Source organism: Pavona decussata, unplaced genomic scaffold (assembly GCF_977016875.1).
Source record: "Pavona decussata unplaced genomic scaffold, jaPavDecu1.1 SCAFFOLD_53, whole genome shotgun sequence".
NCBI lineage: Eukaryota > Metazoa > Cnidaria > Anthozoa > Scleractinia > Agariciidae > Pavona > Pavona decussata.
The window spans coordinates 2,296,968-2,320,713 of record NW_028145475.1 but is presented as its reverse complement, the minus strand read 5'-3'; the positions used below and the strand labels follow the sequence as shown (position 1 = coordinate 2,320,713).

The window sequence follows — 23,746 nt, the reverse complement described above, 5'->3', positions numbered from 1 at the left end:
GTTACTTCATTAATTTATTAAAGTACATTCAATTGAATATGCTCAGTTAGCAACTGTTAGTAGTAGTTTTTCATTTGTCTTGATGCCTTTTCTAATTTCAGTGATCTAAACTGGTCTTGGTTTGACCCTCATCTTCTGTCCACCTGTTCTATGGATCAGTTTATCTATATCTGGGACTTGAGGTACAAAATTAATATGAAATGCATATAATTGCAAAAGCCATGAGGTTTGAAGGTCAAGTGGTCAGTTCATTGACCTTTTAACCTTTTTTTTAAGGTGGTAGTTCAAACCCTGATGGCTCTTACTTGCTCTAGCTACAGTTTAGATGCTCACCAAATTTAGTTCTTTTCCTATGTAATTTTAAATACATTATCCCTTTGGAAACATAAACAACTTTAATTCTGCCTTCCCCCCACCACACCCAAGCAGTGTTGATTCTGGTAGGTTTAAATGTAATCTTGAAGTTTGCACAGCACTGGCAGAGTGAGTTGGGCAGGGGTAGCAGACAGGTTATATACAAATTTGTAAATTCCAGAACTGGTGGCTTGAACTGAGAGTATCTCAACCCCTTTTTGCAACTGGTTGTATCCTAAACAATTACTTTGTGTCACCATCAGTATCATCACAATTTTACATTCTCACATGTAGCTGAAGAAGGTTGCAGTAGCAACCGAAACGTCCTGAATAGTTCTTAAAGCCATTGTCAACTTTTAACACTTTCGATTTTTAACCATGCCTGGCTACAAACCAAATATTTTTGTACCACATTGGTGGATTGTGATTGATAGATTTTGATCCTTGTTCCAAAGAGGTGTTTACTCAGTGGTCCGCTGTTGTACAGTACATGTATCAGTCTCCCACTGTGTTTTCCAGCTGTCGACATCCACACTTGAGGAATTTCTGTTGATTCTAGCTATCATCCCAGTTGATTTTATTAGCCAAGGGTGACTTCTTTTGTGGATAGGCACCAAAACATTCATTTTTAACAGCATAAAATATGTGACTTAGATGTATTTTCTTGTTATGTTATTTTCAGGTTAAAACATATAGGTTAATGCTCTAAATATTGTTATTGGTGTTTGTGTGTGTGTGTTTGGCTCTGCTAGAAAGTGTTTTTTGTTTAACTGTCCTATCTCCGCTGTAAATATTTAATTTACATTATTTAAACCAGCTCCCTGACATTTTTACAGTGTAGCTTCTTAGTTATTTCAGGGAGCTGGTGAGCCCTTAACATTTCAAAATCTTTTCAACTCTTTTAAACGGGGTAACGAAGTCTTGTTGTTGTTGTTGTTGCAGGGATAGGAAAAAGCCAGCAAGCTCATTACAAGCGATTGGTATGTTTGATGTTGTTAATTAAAAGAGAGCAGCAGGCAGATTTTTCAGTTACATGTAATTTGAGCCTAAGTCAACCACCCCTATATCATAAGGATCCACTGTGTGACAGACTATAATAATATTAAAGAAAAAAAAAAATCAAATTTAATCAAATTTTAAAATTTGATAAGAACTTTTAGATGGTACATTGCATTCTGACAGCCTCTGATATTTTGACTTGTACTGAATCTCTCTACTGGACAGCATAAAGTGGAAAATATTGAGCATTTTTTGTCCTGGTCAATTCTTTTTGAAACATTTTTATTCTCACTCCACTGCAGTTGGTGCCTCACAGGTCAAATGGAACAGAGTAAATCGCCATGTCCTTGCCACAAGCCATGAGGGAGATGTTCGGATCTGGGATCTAAGGGTATGTATCATCAGTAACTGCTGTTACAGTGCTATTGAGGGCACTTAAAATTAATTTGTATCCTTTCCTAGGGCAACCATCAGATCCAAATGTGCAGTTCCAGAAAAAAAATCCATACCCACTCCATGGAAGGTCATCAGAAATTCCTTGGGGGAAAGGGGGTGGGGGGTCTTAAAAGTCAAAATTTTAGAAGCAAAGCGTGAAGCTAAACTGGAATTTCCTCAGGGGACGAGTGTGCAAAACAAAAAATCTTCTGTGGGGGGGGGGGGGGGAGGGAGAATGGATATTTTCTGGAACTGCACAATGTTATCTGGTTATCATGTAAGACACTTTGTTATATAGCTATTTAATTTTTGAGCAAAAGGCAAAATAAACAAAATAAAGTTCAATAAAGTTATTATAAGAATCTATGCCTTCTATGTTTCAAGAAAGTTACTCATTGTAGCTGTCCGTTGTAGACCCACAACAGCCTTTAGCTAATTACGTATACTTTGTGTTTCATGTTGTCAATTAATAGAAAGGTAACACCCCTGTGGCATATATCACAGCTCATCTATCCAAGATCCATGGTCTGGACTGGTCACGTTCCTGTGGCTCAACTCTGGCAACTTGCAGTAATGATACAACAGTCAAGGTAGGCTAAAAAAAAGTTGATTGGTTAAAGTTTTTGAGTCCTTAGCAGAGTTTTTACTGTTATCTTGCCCCCTGCAAAGGGCATAACTAAAACCTAGGAATTATGGAACACCAGACTATCGTAATTATGGGGAAAATTATAGGTATTCAGTCAAATTAGGCCTCATCTGTTCCATAGTTGGTTAGCATTAGTCTGCTGTTCCATGGTGTTCGGCAGTATTCAGAAGTAAGCACTTCAACAAAATTGATTATTTCATTTGTTACAGTGAATGATTGTCTTCACAACTTAAACAATTGAAGTTTTGTCAGAGTAATTAGTCTTAACTATGACATTGTAAATGACAAGTCTTGTTTCTTTTAATTAGCAGACTAAATGATTGAGTTTGCTTGATCTTATAGATGTTTACATGGGAACTTGTACCAACTGATTTATAAAGCAATATAAAACACTTAAGTATGTCTTAATGTTCCATTGTAACAAAATTTAATGTACATAGCTAATCTTTTATGTTGTCCATCATAGTTATGGAATACAGAACAACCTCGACAACCAGAGAACAAGTTGAGTGCAAATTGCCCAGTCTGGAGAGCAAGATTCACGGTAAGTATAATCTTGATGTTGTTGCATTCAACAAGAACAAGTTCTTGAATTTATAATAACAGGGCTGTCACTAAGATTTCAAGTTGCCGGATAAATACAACAAGTAAGCGGGGAATCAAACAGCTAGGAATTTCTTTTGGGTCTATTTTTCTTCTATTTTCCTATGAAAATAGCTTCGGGCCACGTTCTTAGTAACAGGGGGAAATCCCCGGCCCCCGCTTCTTAATGACAGCCCTGAATAATAACTTCTAAATTAATGTAGACTTTTTCAAATTCAAGTGGAAAGGTTGTGAATGCAATAATCCTTTCATTGATAATTTCATTCAAAAAATGACTTTAAATTCAATTTCACAACACTAATCAATGATATAAAATCTAGTGTTCTTGTGATGATTTGTATCAAAGGGTAATTGTTTTCTAAGTTTAATGGGCTTTCTGCAATTAATTGAGAGTTTTTCCGGACATTTTTCTACAGAAAACAGCTTTGACTGGCACTTTTATAGGAACTGTGAACATCATAATATTATTAAGTGTATGCGTTTACCAAGCATTAGAAGGATGTATCAGAGAATTTTTTTTTGACACCACATCAATTGTTACTGCAGTTCCTTTCTAATTCCAACTTGTTGTGTCATTTGCAGCCCTTTGGTGAGGGTCTTGTTACTGTTACTTTGCCTCAGTTGCGGCGAGGAGAGAACAGCTTGTCATTATGGAATATTATGGACATCAACTCACCCATGGTATCTCCAGTTAACACTTTTGTTGGCCATAGTGATGTTGTGTTAGAATTCCAGTGGAGGTCTCAGAGGCTAGATGGTGAGCCTGTTTATTATGGGTTTCATTTTCTTTCAGCTTTCTGGGTAATCATTCCTGGGATGAAGAGAGGTTAGATGATCCGTGCATTGGACATCAGGTTCAAAGGGTCAATAACTTGGGTTTCGTGGTCAGTGTTTCTGCTCGCTGTTTTCAGTTTCTAAGTAAAATTGAGTAGTTTTGGGTTAGCAACAAAGGTCAGAATTACACTATTGTCATCTATAGACTTACTTTTTCAAGAAAACACCAACATGAATCTCACATTTGCCATTTTTCATGGGTGCTATTCGTAATCTCTGTTATCATGTTTATATGTCATATTTATAGCCCCATGTAAATGTAGCAAATATAATTAATATGTAAAAATATGGCAGCATACAAAACAATGTTTTGAAGATTATGTAGATGTATGTATTACTAAATTAAAGTAAAGTGAATTAATATATTGTTGTTCAATGCTGATTTGCTTGTTCAATCACTTAAAACATTATTTTGAAACAAGTGAAACATTTCGTTGTTTAACAGATGATGAACAGTTTCAACTTATCACCTGGGCAAAGGACTACTGTCTTAGACTGTGGGCAATTGAGCCAAGAATGATCCTGGTGAGTTTTAAAGAAAAGGCTAAAACAGTTCACTGTACATGTAGGTTGTTAATTATTAAAACTCCCATGGCTATTATGTCTTTCACTTGCCAAATGAATCTTTAATATTATTTAATAACAATAACAATAACAATAACAATAACAATAATAATAATAATAATAATAATAATAATAATAATAATAATAATAATAATAATAATAATAATAAAATGTTATTTAACCAGGGTGACCTCTTTAGCATAAAATGCTGATACCAATAAGGGCCCTGCAAAAAAGAAAAGATCCTAAAAAACCCAAAAAGCGTGAATACAGCCACTAAACTTTAAAAGTAATTATAAAGCTTGTGATCTAAAGAATTCTAAAATACGAGTTTCAAAAATCATGACTGAGTTAAGATCCTTCATTTCATTTGGAATGTCATTAAAAAGTTTTGATCCTTTAAAATAAAAGGATTTCCTTGCAGTCTCAGTTTTTTTCTCAGTTTTTTATGACAGTGCATTGTTTTTTTACTTAATATATCTGTAGGCCTGCAGTGGAGATGCCACAGGGAATTTTCCATCACATACCACAAGTGATACAGCACTGTCCATATCTGATGACTTGATAGAGACAGCTATTTCAGAGTCAGTCATCATCGAGTCAGCTGATGTCATTCCTGATATTGCTGTTCAGCCACACACTTTACAGCAGGAATTTGCACTCATAAATGTCAACATTCCTAATGTAATAGTTGAGCAGGTAAAATAATAATTAATTTTTTTTTTGCAGAATTTGTATGTGTTGTTAGTCACATAACAAACATAGAACACTATGTCATCCCATAATTCAATACATGCGTTTGTTTGGGCTTTGAATATACATGTAACAGAAAATCCTGGGAGTCATCATTGTCAGTCCTTGTTGTACATGTTCACACATAAGGCCAAATAGAATGAACACTGCTTCAGTAGCCTTTGTAGTGGTTGATGAGATGGGTTCCTTCAAGTGTAGTGGAACTGTGCTGCTCCCTTTATGGACAACCACTTAATATGGACACTTGTTATTATGGACAGTTTTCTTGGCCCCACTCCACATATTTTACTTAAAATTAAGCGGCTTATATGTAATAAGGCCACTCCATAATATGGACCCTTTTCCTGGTCCCAACGGTGTCCCGTAATAATGGGGTTTGACTTTAGTTGCAAAATGGTTGAAATGTTCCTGCCAAACTTTGCATTTCCCCTCATCTATGCAATCTGAGTGAAAACAGTTCACTTTTATTCTGACCCTCCCCTTCCCCCCTGGCATTTTCAGTGTTGATGCTGGTAGGTCCAAACACAGTCCTTAAGATTGCATTACACTGATTAGGGTGAGGAGGGGGCAGACAAGGTCTGGAAAGGTCTAAACTGATACCTTTACCAAGAGTTCCTCAACCCTTTTTGCAACTGCTGGTGGTTCCATACACAGCCCCCAACACATTCATCACAGTAATGATATTTTATCACTGTGCAGGGCTGTGACGTCAGTACAGGAATGCTTAATCTCGCGGTTTTTCCATTCCTCAGTTGTTTCATTCTGAGTTTTCAACAATCCCATTCATATTTTCGTCTACACAGTTTTCTTCTTCTGCACACGAAAAACAACTGCAGAATAGAGAAATTGCAAGGCTTTCATTCCTGTATTGACGTCACAACCCTACTATTCCCAGTCTCTCATCTTCCGTGGTATTGTACCCAACCGGACATGAAATTGGTTACTTTTATACACCTCAAACACGGAGAAGAAAAATTGATAAGGATTTTTTTTTTCGGTTATCATACAAGAACAACATTAACATTAGATCAAGCAAATTAAAACAAAATTGTCATACACTCTTAAACACCTTTGTTATCACTCTCACATCAGTGACGCTCAATGCTAGTGAGGAAAGCTTGTTACAATAGAGGCTCTTGTGCAATAAAGACACTTATTAGTATCTGGCACACTTATTGGAATAGGCCAATAGGCGCACCTGTTAACAAAACCCTTTAAGAAGGGGCAGTTATAAAAAACGAATGTTTGTTTTTGCAACATAAAGAGATTTGAATCTCTTTATGTTGGCCAAATTACCTTTAGTTATCAACTCTGTTGATAAACCAACCATTCGTTTATACTCCCCACCGACGCCACAGTTTCTTTAGAAACTAACCCCCTTATCCAGCCGTTACAGCAAAGGATGTTTAATGGAAGGAGGGTGCCAAATTGGCACCTGTAGAGTATTTAACATTGCAAACTGTTTGTTTTCAGATGGACGCAGGCCACAGGAGCTGCACTGTGTGTGCTACTAATGGGCCTAATGTTGTATCACTGGTTATAAACTTTCCGGCTCACTATCCTAACCAAGCTATCCCGTCATTTGAGTTTACACCTGACACCTCCATTGACACCAACACCAAGACCAAGCTCATGAAGGTAAGCTTTTTGACTGCCAGAAGTTATGGAAAGCTGTAGAGAACATAGGTGGTCTGAAGCAGGTTGCATAAATGATTGTTTAATTGCTGTCAGGTCAAGGGAAGCTCTGTAAGGCAAAGAGGTTTATTGTAGCTGTCATAGTTCCAACATCTATTGCTATCGTGAAACCTGTATTAATCATACAATGGAATACCAATTTTTTGAACCTCCTCGGAAACTGAAATTGGTTTGAAAAATCAGGAGTTCCTGAAACCGGTGGAAAAATCTGACCCAAGCAAATCAAAGGGAGACAACTTTTGGTTCGAAGAATCAGGAGTTTCGAATAATCCAGATTCCACTGTAATTATTTACAATTAAATTTGTCTGTTTTGTTTGTTTAAGCCCAGTTTACCACTAGTGGCATAACCACACAATAATGTGGCCTCGGAAATGTAAACAACACTTACTTCGATGACCTATGTTAACAGTGTGAACTAGGAATGACATGAGGGGGGTATGATGACATAGCCGTAAGGACGTGGTGATAAAAGTGAACTTTTCTTTAAGAGTGGATTTCGCCTAAACGCCATTTTTTCCGCCACATGACATGGCTTTAATGGAAATATCTCGTTCACGTTTCAAGCAATCCAAAAACTCTACACTCATCCCGTGAATCTGTGTTGTGGGGTGTTTTTGTGGATTTTTGGGTGATTTTTGGATATATTTGAGAGGAGAGAGTTTTTCTAGAAGGATTGGTAAAATTAAGAGAAATAAGAAATATTGCAGATTTAGTGAAGTTTTAAAATTAGAATTTGTAGTTAATAATTAATAGACGGACACCAAGTTAGTTCAATAGCAACCTGGGGTGCTCTTGCATGGGTATCAACTGTCTGTTGGTGTTCCAAAAATCATTTCTTCTATCCCTTCTTAAAACCTCTTCAAATTTCATTCAAATTTAGGTGAAATCCCCCCCCCCCTTAAGTATCGTGCCTCCCTTTGCTACTGTACACACTTTCTGTGTATCTCAGATGGTCCAAGAAACTTTGGTTTCTCCATTAAGGATGGTGCCTAATAAAACAAAGATTATTGGATTCCAAAATGAAAATTAGGGGTAAACACATCTTTCAGAGATAATAAACTTTAGTTTGGAGAAAAACGCCATACATTGTTATTTATTTTAAAGCTTTTCAGAATTATTTTTGCTTATTATCTCTGAGACTGCGTAGTTACCCCAAATTTTCGTTTTGGGGCCCAGTAGCCCTTGGTAATATCTCCTTTTCCTGCATAAATACCTGTGTATCAGGGGGCACTGTCGTTAAGTTGTTAAGTTGTTATGTCCATGTTATTATGTCATTTTGTCACAAGTGTGAACAGAACTAGTCCCTTCCTGGGAATTAATTTGACTATGGTAATATTTTATGCCTAATACTACTGTACTCACTGGTAATCTTCCATTCTCTGTTGTGCCAGACTTTACGTGAAACAGCTCAAACACACGTGAAGTTAAATCAGACATGTCTTGAACCCTGCCTCAGACAACTTGTCAGCCATCTTGAGGAATTAACGGTGAGTTTAAAAGCTCATCTCTGTTCATTTGTTTCCAATTTCCTTCTTGTGTAGGTTAACAAGTGTCACCAATGTTTCCCTTACAAATGTTTGGGAGTGTCTTTCAATCTAGCACAGGCTCTGACAATCAAGTCATATGTTCCACGGTAATGCTTTAGAAGCTGAGTAAAACTCCAGCTACTCCTGATTGGGGATAATCACTTTATCCATAAAATTAACTCGATTGTGGACACTACAGTTCTGTCAAATATAGATGGTGGGTATGTTTAAGACAATCTAGCACAGGCTCTGGCAATCAAGTCATATGTTCCACGGCAATGCTTAGAAGCTGAGTAAAACTCCAGCTACTCCTAATTGGGGATAATCACTTTATCCATAAAATTAACTCGATTGTGGACACTACAGTTCTGTCAAATATAGATGGTGGGTATGTTTAAGACAATCTAGCACAGGCTCTGGCAATCAAGTCATATGTTCCACGGCAATGCTTTAGAAGCTGAGTAAAACTCCAGCTACTCCTAATTGGGGATAATCACTTTATCCATAAAATTAACTCGATTGTGGACACTAAAGTTCTGTCAAATATAGATGGTGGGTATGTTTAAGACAATCTAGCACAGGCTCTGGCAATCAAGTCATATGTTCCACGGCAATGCTTTAGAAGCTGAGTAAAACTCCAGCTACTCCTAATTGGGGATAATCACTTTATCCATAAAATTAACTCGATTGTGGACACTACAGTTCTGTCAAATATAGAAGGTGGGTATGTTTAAGACAATCTAGCACAGGCTCTGACAATCAAGTCATATGTTCCACGGTAATGCTTTAGAAGCTGAGTAAAACTCCAGCTACTCCTGATTGGGGATAATCACTTTATCCATAAAATTAACTCGATTGTGGACACTACAGTTCTGTCAAATATAGATGGTGGGTATGTTTAAGACAATCTAGCACAGGCTCTGGCAATCAAGTCATATGTTCCACGGCAATGCTTTAGAAGCTGAGTAAAACTCCAGCTACTCCTAATTGGGGATAATCACTTTATCCATAAAATTAACTCGATTGTGGACACTACAGTTCTGTCAAATATAGATGGTGGGTATGTTTAAGACAATCTAGCACAGGCTCTGGCAATCAAGTCATATGTTCCACGGTAATGCTTTAGAAGCTGAGTAAAACTCCAGCTACTCCTGATTGGGGATAATCACTTTATCCATAAAATTAACTCGATTGTGGACACTACAGTTCTGTCAAATATAGATGGTGGGTATGTTTAAGACAATCTAGCACAGGCTCTGGCAATCAAGTCATATGTTCCACGGCAATGCTTTAGAAGCTGAGTAAAACTCCAGCTACTCCTAATTGGGGATAATCACTTTATCCATAAAATTAACTCGATTGTGGACACTACAGTTCTGTCAAATATAGATGGTGGGTATGTTTAAGACAATCTAGCACAGGCTCTGGCAATCAAGTCATATGTTCCACGGTAATGCTTTAGAAGCTGAGTAAAACTCCAGCTACTCCTAATTGGGGATAATCACTTTAACCATAAAATTAACTCGATTGTGGACACTACAGTTCTGTCAAATATAGATGGTGGGTATGTTTAAGACAATCTAGCACAGGCTCTGGCAATCAAGTCATATGTTCCACGGCAATGCTTTAGAAGCTGAGTAAAACTCCAGCTACTCCTAATTGGGGATAATCACTTTATCCATAAAATTAACTCGATTGTGGACACTACAGTTCTGTCAAATATAGATGGTGGGTATGTTTAAGACAATCTAGCACAGGCTCTGGCAATCAAGTCATATGTTCCACGGCAATGCTTTAGAAGCTGAGTAAAACTCCAGCTACTCCTAATTGGGGATAATCACTTTATCCATAAAATTAACTCGATTGTGGACACTACAGTTCTGTCAAATATAGATGGTGGGTATGTTTAAGACAATCTAGCACAGGCTCTGACAATCAAGTCATATGTTCCACGGTAATGCTTTAGAAGCTGAGTAAAACTCCAGCTACTCCTAAGTGGGGATAATCACTTTATCCATAAAATTAACTCGATTGTGGACACTACAGTTCTGTCAAATATAGATGGTGGGTATGTTTAAGACAATCTAGCACAGGCTCTGGCAATCAAGTCATATGTTCCACGGTAATGCTTTAGAAGCTGAGTAAAACTCCAGCTACTCCTGATTGGGGATAATCACTTTATCCATAAAATTAACTCGATTGTGGACACTACAGTTCTGTCAAATATAGATGGTGGGTATGTTTAAGACAATCTAGCACAGGCTCTGGCAATCAAGTCATATGTTCCACGGCAATGCTTTAGAAGCTGAGTAAAACTCCAGCTACTCCTAATTGGGGATAATCACTTTATCCATAAAATTAACTCGATTGTGGACACTACAGTTCTGTCAAATATAGATGGTGGGTATGTTTAAGACAATCTAGCACAGGCTCTGGCAATCAAGTCATATGTTCCACGGTAATGCTTTAGAAGCTGAGTAAAACTCCAGCTACTCCTAATTGGGGATAATCACTTTAACCATAAAATTAACTCGATTGTGGACACTACAGTTCTGTCAAATATAGATGGTGGGTATGTTTAAGACAATCTAGCACAGGCTCTGGCAATCAAGTCATATGTTCCACGGCAATGCTTTAGAAGCTGAGTAAAACTCCAGCTACTCCTAATTGGGGATAATCACTTTATCCATAAAATTAACTCGATTGTGGACACTACAGTTCTGTCAAATATAGATGGTGGGTATGTTTAAGACAATCTAGCACAGGCTCTGGCAATCAAGTCATATGTTCCACGGCAATGCTTTAGAAGCTGAGTAAAACTCCAGCTACTCCTAATTGGGGATAATCACTTTATCCATAAAATTAACTCGATTGTGGACACTACAGTTCTGTCAAATATAGATGGTGGGTATGTTTAAGACAATCTAGCACAGGCTCTGACAATCAAGTCATATGTTCCACGGTAATGCTTTAGAAGCTGAGTAAAACTCCAGCTACTCCTAAGTGGGGATAATCACTTTATCCATAAAATTAACTCGATTGTGGACACTACAGTTCTGTCAAATATAGATGGTGGGTATGTTTAAGACAATCTAGCACAGGCTCTGACAATCAAGTCATATGTTCCACGGTAATGCTTTAGAAGCTGAGTAAAACTCCAGCTACTCCTAATTGGGGATAATCACTTTATCCATAAAATTAACTCGATTGTGGACACTACAGTTCTGTCAAATATAGATGGTGGGTATGTTTAAGACAATCTAGCACAGGCTCTGGCAATCAAGTCATATGTTCCACGGTAATGCTTTAGAAGCTGAGTAAAACTCCAGCTACTCCTAATTGGGGATAATCACTTTAACCATAAAATTAACTCGATTGTGGACACTACAGTTCTGTCAAATATAGATGGTGGGTATGTTTAAGACAATCTAGCACAGGCTCTGGCAATCAAGTCATATGTTCCACGGCAATGCTTTAGAAGCTGAGTAAAACTCCAGCTACTCCTAATTGGGGATAATCACTTTATCCATAAAATTAACTCGATTGTGGACACTACAGTTCTGTCAAATATAGATGGTGGGTATGTTTAAGACAATCTAGCACAGGCTCTGGCAATCAAGTCATATGTTCCACGGCAATGCTTTAGAAGCTGAGTAAAACTCCAGCTACTCCTAATTGGGGATAATCACTTTATCCATAAAATTAACTCGATTGTGGACACTACAGTTCTGTCAAATATAGATGGTGGGTATGTTTAAGACAATCTAGCACAGGCTCTGACAATCAAGTCATATGTTCCACGGTAATGCTTTAGAAGCTGAGTAAAACTCCAGCTACTCCTAAGTGGGGATAATCACTTTATCCATAAAATTAACTCGATTGTGGACACTACAGTTCTGTCAAATATAGATGGTGGGTATGTTTAAGACAATCTAGCACAGGCTCTGACAATCAAGTCATATGTTCCACGGTAATGCTTTAGAAGCTGAGTAAAACTCCAGCTACTGCTAATTGGGGATAATCACTTTATCCATAAAATTAACTCGATTGTGGACACTACAGTTCTGTCAAATATAGATGGTGGGTATGTTTAAGACAATCTAGCACAGGCTCTGGCAATCAAGTCATATGTTCCACGGTAATGCTTTAGAAGCTGAGTAAAACTCCAGCTACTCCTGATTGGGGATAATCACTTTATCCATAAAATTAACTCGATTGTGGACACTACAGTTCTGTCAAATATAGATGGTGGGTATGTTTAAGACAATCTAGCACAGGCTCTGGCAATCAAGTCATATGTTCCACGGCAATGCTTTAGAAGCTGAGTAAAACTCCAGCTACTCCTAATTGGGGATAATCACTTTATCCATAAAATTAACTCGATTGTGGACACTACAGTTCTGTCAAATATAGATGGTGGGTATGTTTAAGACAATCTAGCACAGGCTCTGGCAATCAAGTCATATGTTCCACGGTAATGCTTTAGAAGCTGAGTAAAACTCCAGCTACTCCTAATTGGGGATAATCACTTTAACCATAAAATTAACTCGATTGTGGACACTACAGTTCTGTCAAATATAGATGGTGGGTATGTTTAAGACAATCTAGCACAGGCTCTGGCAATCAAGTCATATGTTCCACGGCAATGCTTTAGAAGCTGAGTAAAACTCCAGCTACTCCTAATTGGGGATAATCACTTTATCCATAAAATTAACTCGATTGTGGACACTACAGTTCTGTCAAATATAGATGGTGGGTATGTTTAAGACAATCTAGCACAGGCTCTGGCAATCAAGTCATATGTTCCACGGCAATGCTTTAGAAGCTGAGTAAAACTCCAGCTACTCCTAATTGGGGATAATCACTTTATCCATAAAATTAACTCGATTGTGGACACTACAGTTCTGTCAAATATAGATGGTGGGTATGTTTAAGACAATCTAGCACAGGCTCTGACAATCAAGTCATATGTTCCACGGTAATGCTTTAGAAGCTGAGTAAAACTCCAGCTACTCCTAAGTGGGGATAATCACTTTATCCATAAAATTAACTCGATTGTGGACACTACAGTTCTGTCAAATATAGATGGTGGGTATGTTTAAGACAATCTAGCACAGGCTCTGACAATCAAGTCATATGTTCCACGGTAATGCTTTAGAAGCTGAGTAAAACTCCAGCTACTCCTAATTGGGGATAATCACTTTATCCATAAAATTAACTCGATTGTGGACACTACAGTTCTGTCAAATATAGATGGTGGGTATGTTTAAGACAATCTAGCACAGGCTCTGGCAATCAAGTCATATGTTCCACGGTAATGCTTTAGAAGCTGAGTAAAACTCCAGCTACTCCTAATTGGGGATAATCACTTTAACCATAAAATTAACTCGATTGTGGACACTACAGTTCTGTCAAATATAGATGGTGGGTATGTTTAAGACAATCTAGCACAGGCTCTGGCAATCAAGTCATATGTTCCACGGCAATGCTTTAGAAGCTGAGTAAAACTCCAGCTACTCCTAATTGGGGATAATCACTTTATCCATAAAATTAACTCGATTGTGGACACTACAGTTCTGTCAAATATAGATGGTGGGTATGTTTAAGACAATCTAGCACAGGCTCTGGCAATCAAGTCATATGTTCCACGGCAATGCTTTAGAAGCTGAGTAAAACTCCAGCTACTCCTAATTGGGGATAATCACTTTATCCATAAAATTAACTCGATTGTGGACACTACAGTTCTGTCAAATATAGATGGTGGGTATGTTTAAGACAATCTAGCACAGGCTCTGACAATCAAGTCATATGTTCCACGGTAATGCTTTAGAAGCTGAGTAAAACTCCAGCTACTCCTAAGTGGGGATAATCACTTTATCCATAAAATTAACTCGATTGTGGACACTACAGTTCTGTCAAATATAGATGGTGGGTATGTTTAAGACAATCTAGCACAGGCTCTGACAATCAAGTCATATGTTCCACGGTAATGCTTTAGAAGCTGAGTAAAACTCCAGCTACTGCTAATTGGGGATAATCACTTTATCCATAAAATTAACTCGATTGTGGACACTACAGTTCTGTCAAATATAGATGGTGGGTATGTTTAAGACAATCTAGCACAGGCTCTGGCAATCAAGTCATATGTTCCACGGTAATGCTTTAGAAGCTGAGTAAAACTCCAGCTACTCCTAATTGGGGATAATCACTTTAACCATAAAATTAACTCGATTGTGGACACTACAGTTCTGTCAAATATAGATGGTGGGTATGTTTAAGACAATCTAGCACAGGCTCTGACAATCAAGTCATATGTTCCACGGCAATGCTTTAGAAGCTGAGTAAAACTCCAGCTACTCCTAATTGGGGATAATCACTTTAACCATAAAATTAACTCGATTGTGGACACTACAGTTCTGTCAAATATAGATGGTGGGTATGTTTAAGACAATCTAGCACAGGCTCTGGCAATCAAGTCATATGTTCCACGGCAATGCTTTAGAAGCTGAGTAAAACTCCAGCTACTCCTAATTGGGGATAATCACTTTATCCATAAAATTAACTCGATTGTGGACACTACAGTTCTGTCAAATATAGATGGTGGGTATGTTTAAGACAATCTAGCACAGGCTCTGGCAATCAAGTCATATGTTCCACGGCAATGCTTTAGAAGCTGAGTAAAACTCCAGCTACTCCTAATTGGGGATAATCACTTTATCCATAAAATTAACTCGATTGTGGACACTACAGTTCTGTCAAATATAGATGGTGGGTATGTTTAAGACAATCTAGCACAGGCTCTGGCAATCAAGTCATATGTTCCACGGTAATGCTTTAGAAGCTGAGTAAAACTCCAGCTACTCCTAATTGGGGATAATCACTTTATCCATAAAATTAACTCGATTGTGGACACTACAGTTCTGTCAAATATAGATGGTGGGTATGTTTAAGACAATCTAGCGCAGGCTCTGGCAATCAAGTCATATGTTCCACGGCAATGCTTTAGAAGCTGAGTAAAACTCCAGCTACTCCTAATTGGGGATAATCACTTTATCCATAAAATTAACTCGATTGTGGACACTACAGTTCTGTCAAATATAGATGGTGGGTATGTTTAAGACAATCTAGCACAGGCTCTGACAATCAAGTCATATGTTCCACGGCAATGCTTTAGAAGCTGAGTAAAACTCCAGCTACTCCTAATTGGGGATAATCACTTTAACCATAAAATTAACTCGATTGTGGACACTACAGTTCTGTCAAATATAGATGGTGGGTATGTTTAAGACAATCTAGCACAGGCTCTGACAATCAAGTCATATGTTCCACGGCAATGCTTTAGAAGCTGAGTAAAACTCCAGCTACTCCTAATTGGGGATAATCACTTTAACCATAAAATTAACTCGATTGTGGACACTACAGTTCTGTCAAATATAGATGGTGGGTATGTTTAAGACAATCTAGCACAGGCTCTGGCAATCAAGTCATATGTTCCACGGCAATGCTTTAGAAGCTGAGTAAAACTCCAGCTACTCCTAATTGGGGATAATCACTTTATCCATAAAATTAACTCGATTGTGGACACTACAGTTCTGTCAAATATAGATGGTGGGTATGTTTAAGACAATCTAGCACAGGCTCTGGCAATCAAGTCATATGTTCCACGGCAATGCTTTAGAAGCTGAGTAAAACTCCAGCTACTCCTAATTGGGGATAATCACTTTATCCATAAAATTAACTCGATTGTGGACACTACAGTTCTGTCAAATATAGATGGTGGGTATGTTTAAGACAGTCTAGCACAGGCTCTGGCAATCAAGTCATATGTTCCACGGTAATGCTTTAGAAGCTGAGTAAAACTCCAGCTACTCCTAATTGGGGATAATCACTTTATCCATAAAATTAACTCGATTGTGGACACTACAGTTCTGTCAAATATAGATGGTGGGTATGTTTAAGACAATCTAGCGCAGGCTCTGGCAATCAAGTCATATGTTCCACGGCAATGCTTTAGAAGCTGAGTAAAACTCCAGCTACTCCTAATTGGGGATAATCACTTTATCCATAAAATTAACTCGATTGTGGACACTACAGTTCTGTCAAATATAGATGGTGGGTATGTTTAAGACAATCTAGCACAGGCTCTGACAATCAAGTCATATGTTCCACGGCAATGCTTTAGAAGCTGAGTAAAACTCCAGCTACTCCTAATTGGGGATAATCACTTTAACCATAAAATTAACTCGATTGTGGACACTACAGTTCTGTCAAATATAGATGGTGGTATGTTTAAGACAATCTAGCACAGGCTCTGGCAATCAAGTCATATGTTCCACGGCAATGCTTTAGAAGCTGAGTAAAACTCCAGCTACTCCTGATTGGGGATAATCACTTTATCCATAAAATTAACTCGATTGTGGACACTACAGTTCTGTCAAATATAGATGGTGGTATGTTTAAGACAATCTAGCACAGGCTCTGGCAATCAAGTCATATGTTCCACGGCAATGCTTTAGAAGCTGAGTAAAACTCCAGCTACTCCTGATTGGGGATAATCACTTTATCCATAAAATTAACTCGATTGTGGACACTACAGTTCTGTCAAATATAGATGGTGGGTATGTTTAAGACAATCTAGCACAGGCTCTGGCAATCAAGTCATAAGTTCCACGGCAATGCTTTAGAAGCTGAGTAAAACTCCAGCTACTCCTAATTGGGGATAATCACTTTATCCATAAAATTAACTCGATTGTGGACACTACAGTTCTGTCAAATATAGATGGTGGGTATGTTTAAGACAATCTAGCACAGGCTCTGACAATCAAGTCATATGTTCCACGGTAATGCTTTAGAAGCTGAGTAAAACTCCAGCTACTCCTAATTGGGGATAATCACTTTAACCATAAAATTAACTCGATTGTGGACACTACAGTTCTGTCAAATATAGAATGTGGGTATGTTTAAGACAATCTAGCACAGGCTCTGGCAATCAAGTCATATGTTCCACGGTAATGCTTTAGAAGCTGAGTAAAACTCCAGCTACTCCTAATTGGGGATAATCACTTTATCCATAAAATTAACTCGATTGTGGACACTACAGTTCTGTCAAATATAGATGGTGGGTATGTTTAAGACAATCTAGCACAGGCTCTGACAATCAAGTCATATGTTCCACGGTAATGCTTTAGAAGCTGAGTAAAACTCCAGCTACTCCTAATTGGGGATAATCACTTTAACCATAAAATTAACTCGATTGTGGACACTACAGTTCTGTCAAATATAGATGGTGGGTATGTTTAAGACAATCTAGCACAGGCTCTGGCAATCAAGTCATATGTTCCACGGTAATGCTTTAGAAGCTGAGTAAAACTCCAGCTACTCCTAATTGGGGATAATCACTTTAACCATAAAATTAACTCGATTGTGGACACTACAGTTCTGTCAAATATAGATGGTGGGTATGTTTAAGACAATCTAGCACAGGCTCTGGCAATCAAGTCATATGTTCCACGGTAATGCTTTAGAAGCTGAGTAAAACTCCAGCTACTCCTAATTGGGGATAATCACTTTATCCATAAAATTAACTCGATTGTGGACACTACAGTTCTGTCAAATATAGATGGTGGGTATGTTTAAGACAATCTAGCACAGGTTCTGGCAATCAAGTCATGTGTTCCACGGTAATGCTTTAGAAGCTGAGTAAAACTCCAGCTACTCCTGATTGGGGATAATCACTTTAACCATAAAATTAACTCGATTGTGGACACTACAGTTCTGTCAAATATAGATGGTGGTATGTTTAAGACAATCTAGCACAGGCTCTGACAATCAAGTTATATGTTCCACGGTAATGCTTTAGAAGCTGAGTAAAACTCCAGCTACTCCTAATTGGGGATAATCACTTTATCCATAAAATTAACTCGATTGTGGACACTACAGTTCTGTCAAATATAGATGGTGGGTATGTTTAAGACAATCTAGCACAGGCTCTGGCAATCAAGTCATATGTTCCACGGTAATGCTTTAGAAGCTGAGTAAAACTCCAGCTACTCCTAATTGGGGATAATCACTTTAACCATAAAATTAACTCGATTGTGGACACTACAGTTCTGTCAAATATAGATGGTGGGTATGTTTAAGACAATCTAGCACAGGCTCTGGCAATCAAGTCATATGTTCCACGGTAATGCTTTAGAAGCTGAGTAAAACTCCAGCTACTCCTAATTGGGGATAATCACTTTAACCATAAAATTAACTCGATTGTGGACACTACAGTTCTGTCAAATATAGATGGTGGGTATGTTTAAGACAATCTAGCACAGGCTCTGACAATCAAGTCATATGTTCCACGGTAATGCTTTAGAAGCTGAGTAAAACTCCAGCTACTCCTAATTGGGGATAATCACTTTAACCATAAAATTAACTCGATTGTGGACACTACAGTTCTGTCAAATATAGATGGTGGGTATGTTTAAGACAATCTAGCACAGGCTCTGGCAATCAAGTCATATGTTCCACGGTAATGCTTTAGAAGCTGAGTAAAACTCCAGCTACTCCTAATTGGGGATAATCACTTTATCCATAAAATTAACTCGATTGTGGACACTACAGTTCTGTCAAATATAGATGGTGGGTATGTTTAAGACAATCTAGCACAGGCTCTGGCAATCAAGTCATATGTTCCACGGTAATGCTTTAGAAGCTGAGTAAAACTCCAGCTACTCCTAATTGGGGATAATCACTTTAACCATAAAATTAACTCGATTGTGGACACTACAGTTCTGTCAAATATAGATGGTGGGTATGTTTAAGACAATCTAGCACAGGCTCTGACAATCAAGTCATATGTTCCACGGTAATGCTTTAGAAGCTGAGTAAAACTCCAGCTACTCCTAATTGGGGATAATCACTTTATCCATAAAATTAACTCGATTGTGGACACTACAGTTCTGTCAAATATAGATGGTGGGTATGTTTAAGGACGGTGCCTACTAATACCAAAGTATTTTTGTGCGGTTTATGACTATGCGGGAAACAGAGATCTTAGCAAGGCCTCTTGGAATCTAAAAAGAAAATTGGGGGTAACCACGCATTTTTCAGAGATAATTAAGCAATAATATCTCTAAAAAGCGCCAAAATATAAAGCAATGTATGGGATTTTTTTCTAAATTAAAGTTTAACTATCTCTGAAAAATGCATGGCTACCCCTAATTTTCCTTTGAGATACCAAAAGCACTTGCTAAGTTCTGCTTTCTCCGTATAGTTTAAACCGGGCAAAATTATCCCTGTATTCAGTAGGCACCACCCATAGGAAACCCGAGAATCTCGAGATGCGCAGAACGTATGCGCAGTAACAATAGTAGGCACCGTCCTTAAGACAATGATGCTGGATCACGGAAAAACGAGAAGTTTGTTCTCAAGTTTAATCCTTTAAGCCCAAGTGGTGATCAGCACCTTATTTCTCACTGCAGTTTGACTGCATTAGCGAACGTTCAAGTATTGAGAATAAAGGGAATAACCACTTAAGGTAAATGTATTAATTAATCGTCTTCCAATTAGTACCCTGACAAATATGTAGAGACCTGGGGCCCGTTTCTCGAAAGTGACGGTAACTTACCGGGCCCGATAAGTGATTTTGGTGATAAATGTTTCTTAACAGTAGTCAATTTTTGTTTAGCTTGAATATTAAATTTTTGAAAACATTGGCCAAGTACCATGTCTGTAATCACTGTGTAATCGGCGAAAGAAAAAAAAAACATTTTAAAATTTACTTATCGGGCCCGGTAACTTATCGGGACTTTCGAGAAACGGGCCCCTGGCCCCAGTTGTTCAAAGAGATAACTTTATCCATCAGATAGATCGCTTTCCAACGGATTGTCCGGATTGGTGTATTGGTTGCCGGAGTAAATTTTATCCGCTGGGCAGCGATTTTTCCACTGGATAGAGTTATCCGCTCTTTGAACAACCTGGACCAGTGAGGAGAGTTTGTACATCGATACTGGGGCTTAAAGGAGAAAGCGTCTTCATCAAAGCGGAGCCTGGTGCAAAGGCTGTTCATGTGAAAAATGAAGTTCACTTTCAAGTAAATTTATCAATGTTTTTATCGGCCTTTTTTCTTTCCTCCAATCAGCTTCAAGAATGTCTACCCAGTCCCATGGACCAGTTTTCCTCAACTGTGCCTCAGCTTCATGGCAGACTCGACCCAGTCTCCTACGGTAGTTACCTTGACGCGGCTATTCCTTTCCCTCGCACTTCTGGCGCGAAATTCTGTGCTTGCGGTGAGTCGATTCCTTTACACCCAATGCAAAAATGGCCGACATTTTGATATTCTTTTGTCTTCATTCAAATTAGCCTCACTAGCCTCGTCCAAGGTAAAATATTCTTTGATTTTTGAACTCAAGAACGAGGCTATTGAGACCAATTTGAATGTAGACAAAAGAATATCAAAATGTCAGCCATTTTTGCATCAGGTCTATTGTATGCACAACTTTACCTTTAAATTACGATTAAAATTCTTGATCATATTTTACTTACCGTCAAGTTGTCCCAAGTAGAACAGCCCGAGGTATCCAAAAAGGGAAGGAAAATTCTTATGCTGGACTTCGTTAATAATTGAAGAGGCTCACGAATTTCACTATTTATTTATTGTGTGCCGCCAAAATGTAGTTTACAGAATCGTAAGAAAAAAATGGAAAGTGGCGTGGAGGCCAAAATAAACCACGAGGCTTATGCAGCATGTGCTTCCTCAACTAATGCTAAATTACAAAGATTAATACAACGACAGAAGCGACATAGGTGAAATAACAATTAGTGATAATATACAATAAAAAAAGGGAAAGAAAAGGAAAAGTAATTATAATAAAAAAGAAAAGAAAATTAATAATAAAAGGGAGAATGGGAAAAGGTAGAAATTAAGTACGAAGGTATTTCTTCAACTTGTTTTTAAAAGTTGCAACACTTTTTCAATTTTGAATGTCGGGGCTGAGTGAATTAAAAAAAAAACAAAGGACCCTGGTACTGGAACGAAAAAAGGCCTTATTACGAGTAAGTGTTTTTTGCTTCTCAATTTTGTTGTAATAGCTTTTTTTCTTTCAAAGAAAAATAATGTGAAAGAAAATGAAATAGAGTTTTCTAATTTTCTTACAACTATCATCAGCGCTGCTAAACAAAAGCAAGAGACCCTGGGAATTGAATGCCATGTGCTTGTTAAATAAGTTTGAACCTTAGACTACCAGCAGTCAAAGGTATTTTTCGGGATAGCAATGTGAACGAACCATGTGAGCACGCACGAGAATTGTCCCGCGACACGCGTCTCCTCGCGGGAAACGATTTTCTCGCGAGCTCGCGTGGCCCGCTTGCTTTACCATCCCAGTGAAATAAGGGACTCCTCGTAGTCTACTTGATCTTTGACGACTCTCATGAAAAGGTAGCTGGTTATGGTTTGGTTGGAGCGCGCAAAAGTCGAAAATCTAACCGTTGAAAGGGAATCGTGCAATGGAAGTCATCAAAGAAAAAAATTAATAATTAAAAACGTACACAAGTGTTAACCGAAATAGAAGCCAGCATCAAGAACAAACCACATGTGATTCTTTCAGGATTACTGGTGTGTTTTAATTTACCGCGAAGATACAGTGGCCGAGTGGGGTCTGGTGGAGAGCCTACCCCAAGGTAAGCTCCATGCAACAGTTAATGAGAAGGGGACTCTTTATTCTTACGATGATTATTGGCTGATAGAAAGCAATCTTTTCAATCAGATGTTTTGAACACTTATAACGGCTGTAGAGCCCAGTTAAAAACAGTACTTTTCAACAGTCAATTGAAAGCCTAGCTATAATCATTTCGTATTCAACAAGCATAAGTGGAATAATTGTTTTATGAAAAACAATCACGAAACATTGCTAAGTCTTGCTGATTTCGCTTGGCAAGAACGATCAGAGAACAATTTAATGGTCGTTATTTCTCGGGCATGGTATAGTGGCTCATATACCATGGCTAAGCCAATCAAATACCTGGAATTGCATTATACAATGATCTAGTTTTAACGGATTGCGATAGATAGTTTTTCGCTTTTGTTCATTTTGTAGTTCTGGCTCTCATTCTAGTTCAGTTTCGTTTGCACTTGAGTTCTAAAAAAAGCATCTTGTTATCAGATTACATTTTTCTGAATACACTGTAAAGTGCGACGTTTCGTCGTGTAATTCCTCCACTTTGGATTTCTGGGTAACTGAGACTTTGAAGGAGAAGAAATCTCCGATTACACTTCATTCGGTTAACTGTAATTAAAGAGTAAAATGAACTCGAGAAAGGTTAGCTTCGTTGGTTCCCTTAATTGTTCCTCAATCTGACATTTCCCTTCGTGTGTTTATTTGTCTGTTTGCTTTTTTCTTTCATTTCGTTTGTTTTCTAACAGTGTTCTCGTTTCTTGTCACCAGATCCCTGTCAGCATTCTCGGCGTACAGTTCTCGCCCCAGTAGCGGCCCGGCCCTCCCACCTTTCATCAACAGTTCACTTCAGAAGTCTCACCACAGTCATACATTCAGTTCATTTGGTCAGCAGTCATCTTCAAGGGCCATGATCTACAGGACGTTTAGTCAGGTTAGTAAATAAAGAAACTTTATTATTTGGTGTGGTACTTTGGTTGAGTACACGGTAAATTATTCCAGCTTTCGGCCTTTTCCTCCCTTCCTTTCCTACTGACTAGATAGGTTTTTAGTTGAATATCAAACGTAACTGATGTTTGCTTTGGTTTTGCTTTACTAAATCTGAATCTGAATCTGAATCTGTGCTCTGTGATTCATTACAACAAACTCGCCCCCCTTTATTCAACCAATTAGAAGTAAAAATTAAAACCAATTGTGACTTGCTTGAGCGTGTTATCCCGCGTTTGTCACCGATTGCACGTATTTGGTTCGAATTCTGATTGGTGCATTATGTAAGTTGCTGTTTGCGTCTGTCGTGATTAGCCAGAGTAGTTACTTTGGATTTGGTATTTTCAATAAAGACAATGTTATTACGCGATGCGTTCTATTTTCACTGAATTTTTTTTTAGGGTTGGGAGTATTATTCTATTTGTTCCTTCATTTGTTCTCTCGACCAACCATGTTAGACGTTGCAAATGGTGCTGGTCGCCTCAAAACTATTGATAAAATCGCGGCATGAGGGCTGCACGCATTATCGCCGGGGATTGGGGGTGGGGGGGGGGGGGGGCGGGGGGTGGCGAGAAGGAGGGTAGAAAAGCCATCCGACGTCATGGAATGGATTTCAGATGATTCTGTGGCACATAACAATTTAGCGGCATAGTGATGACAAACGACATGAAAGTGAATTTGACCTTAG

At 38.2% G+C, this 23,746-nt stretch overlaps 1 protein-coding gene across 1 annotated transcript in view; it reads left to right on the top strand.

Annotated features, from left to right (window-relative positions):
• The window catches only part of LOC146480446 (GATOR2 complex protein WDR59-like), a 41,627-nt gene that overhangs the window by 3,057 nt on the left and 14,824 nt on the right, over window positions 1-23,746 (top strand). Inside the window, exons 5-17 of the mRNA XM_085109601.1 lie at window positions 102-182; window positions 1,297-1,334; window positions 1,656-1,744; window positions 2,262-2,378; window positions 2,901-2,978; window positions 3,620-3,794; window positions 4,317-4,396; window positions 4,922-5,134; window positions 6,662-6,826; window positions 8,276-8,371; window positions 20,541-20,688; window positions 22,006-22,078; window positions 22,843-23,005. Of these exons, the coding sequence (XP_084965727.1) occupies window positions 102-182; window positions 1,297-1,334; window positions 1,656-1,744; window positions 2,262-2,378; window positions 2,901-2,978; window positions 3,620-3,794; window positions 4,317-4,396; window positions 4,922-5,134; window positions 6,662-6,826; window positions 8,276-8,371; window positions 20,541-20,688; window positions 22,006-22,078; window positions 22,843-23,005 (1,516 nt within the window). The remainder of the gene's footprint in view (window positions 1-101; window positions 183-1,296; window positions 1,335-1,655; window positions 1,745-2,261; window positions 2,379-2,900; window positions 2,979-3,619; window positions 3,795-4,316; window positions 4,397-4,921; window positions 5,135-6,661; window positions 6,827-8,275; window positions 8,372-20,540; window positions 20,689-22,005; window positions 22,079-22,842; window positions 23,006-23,746) is intronic.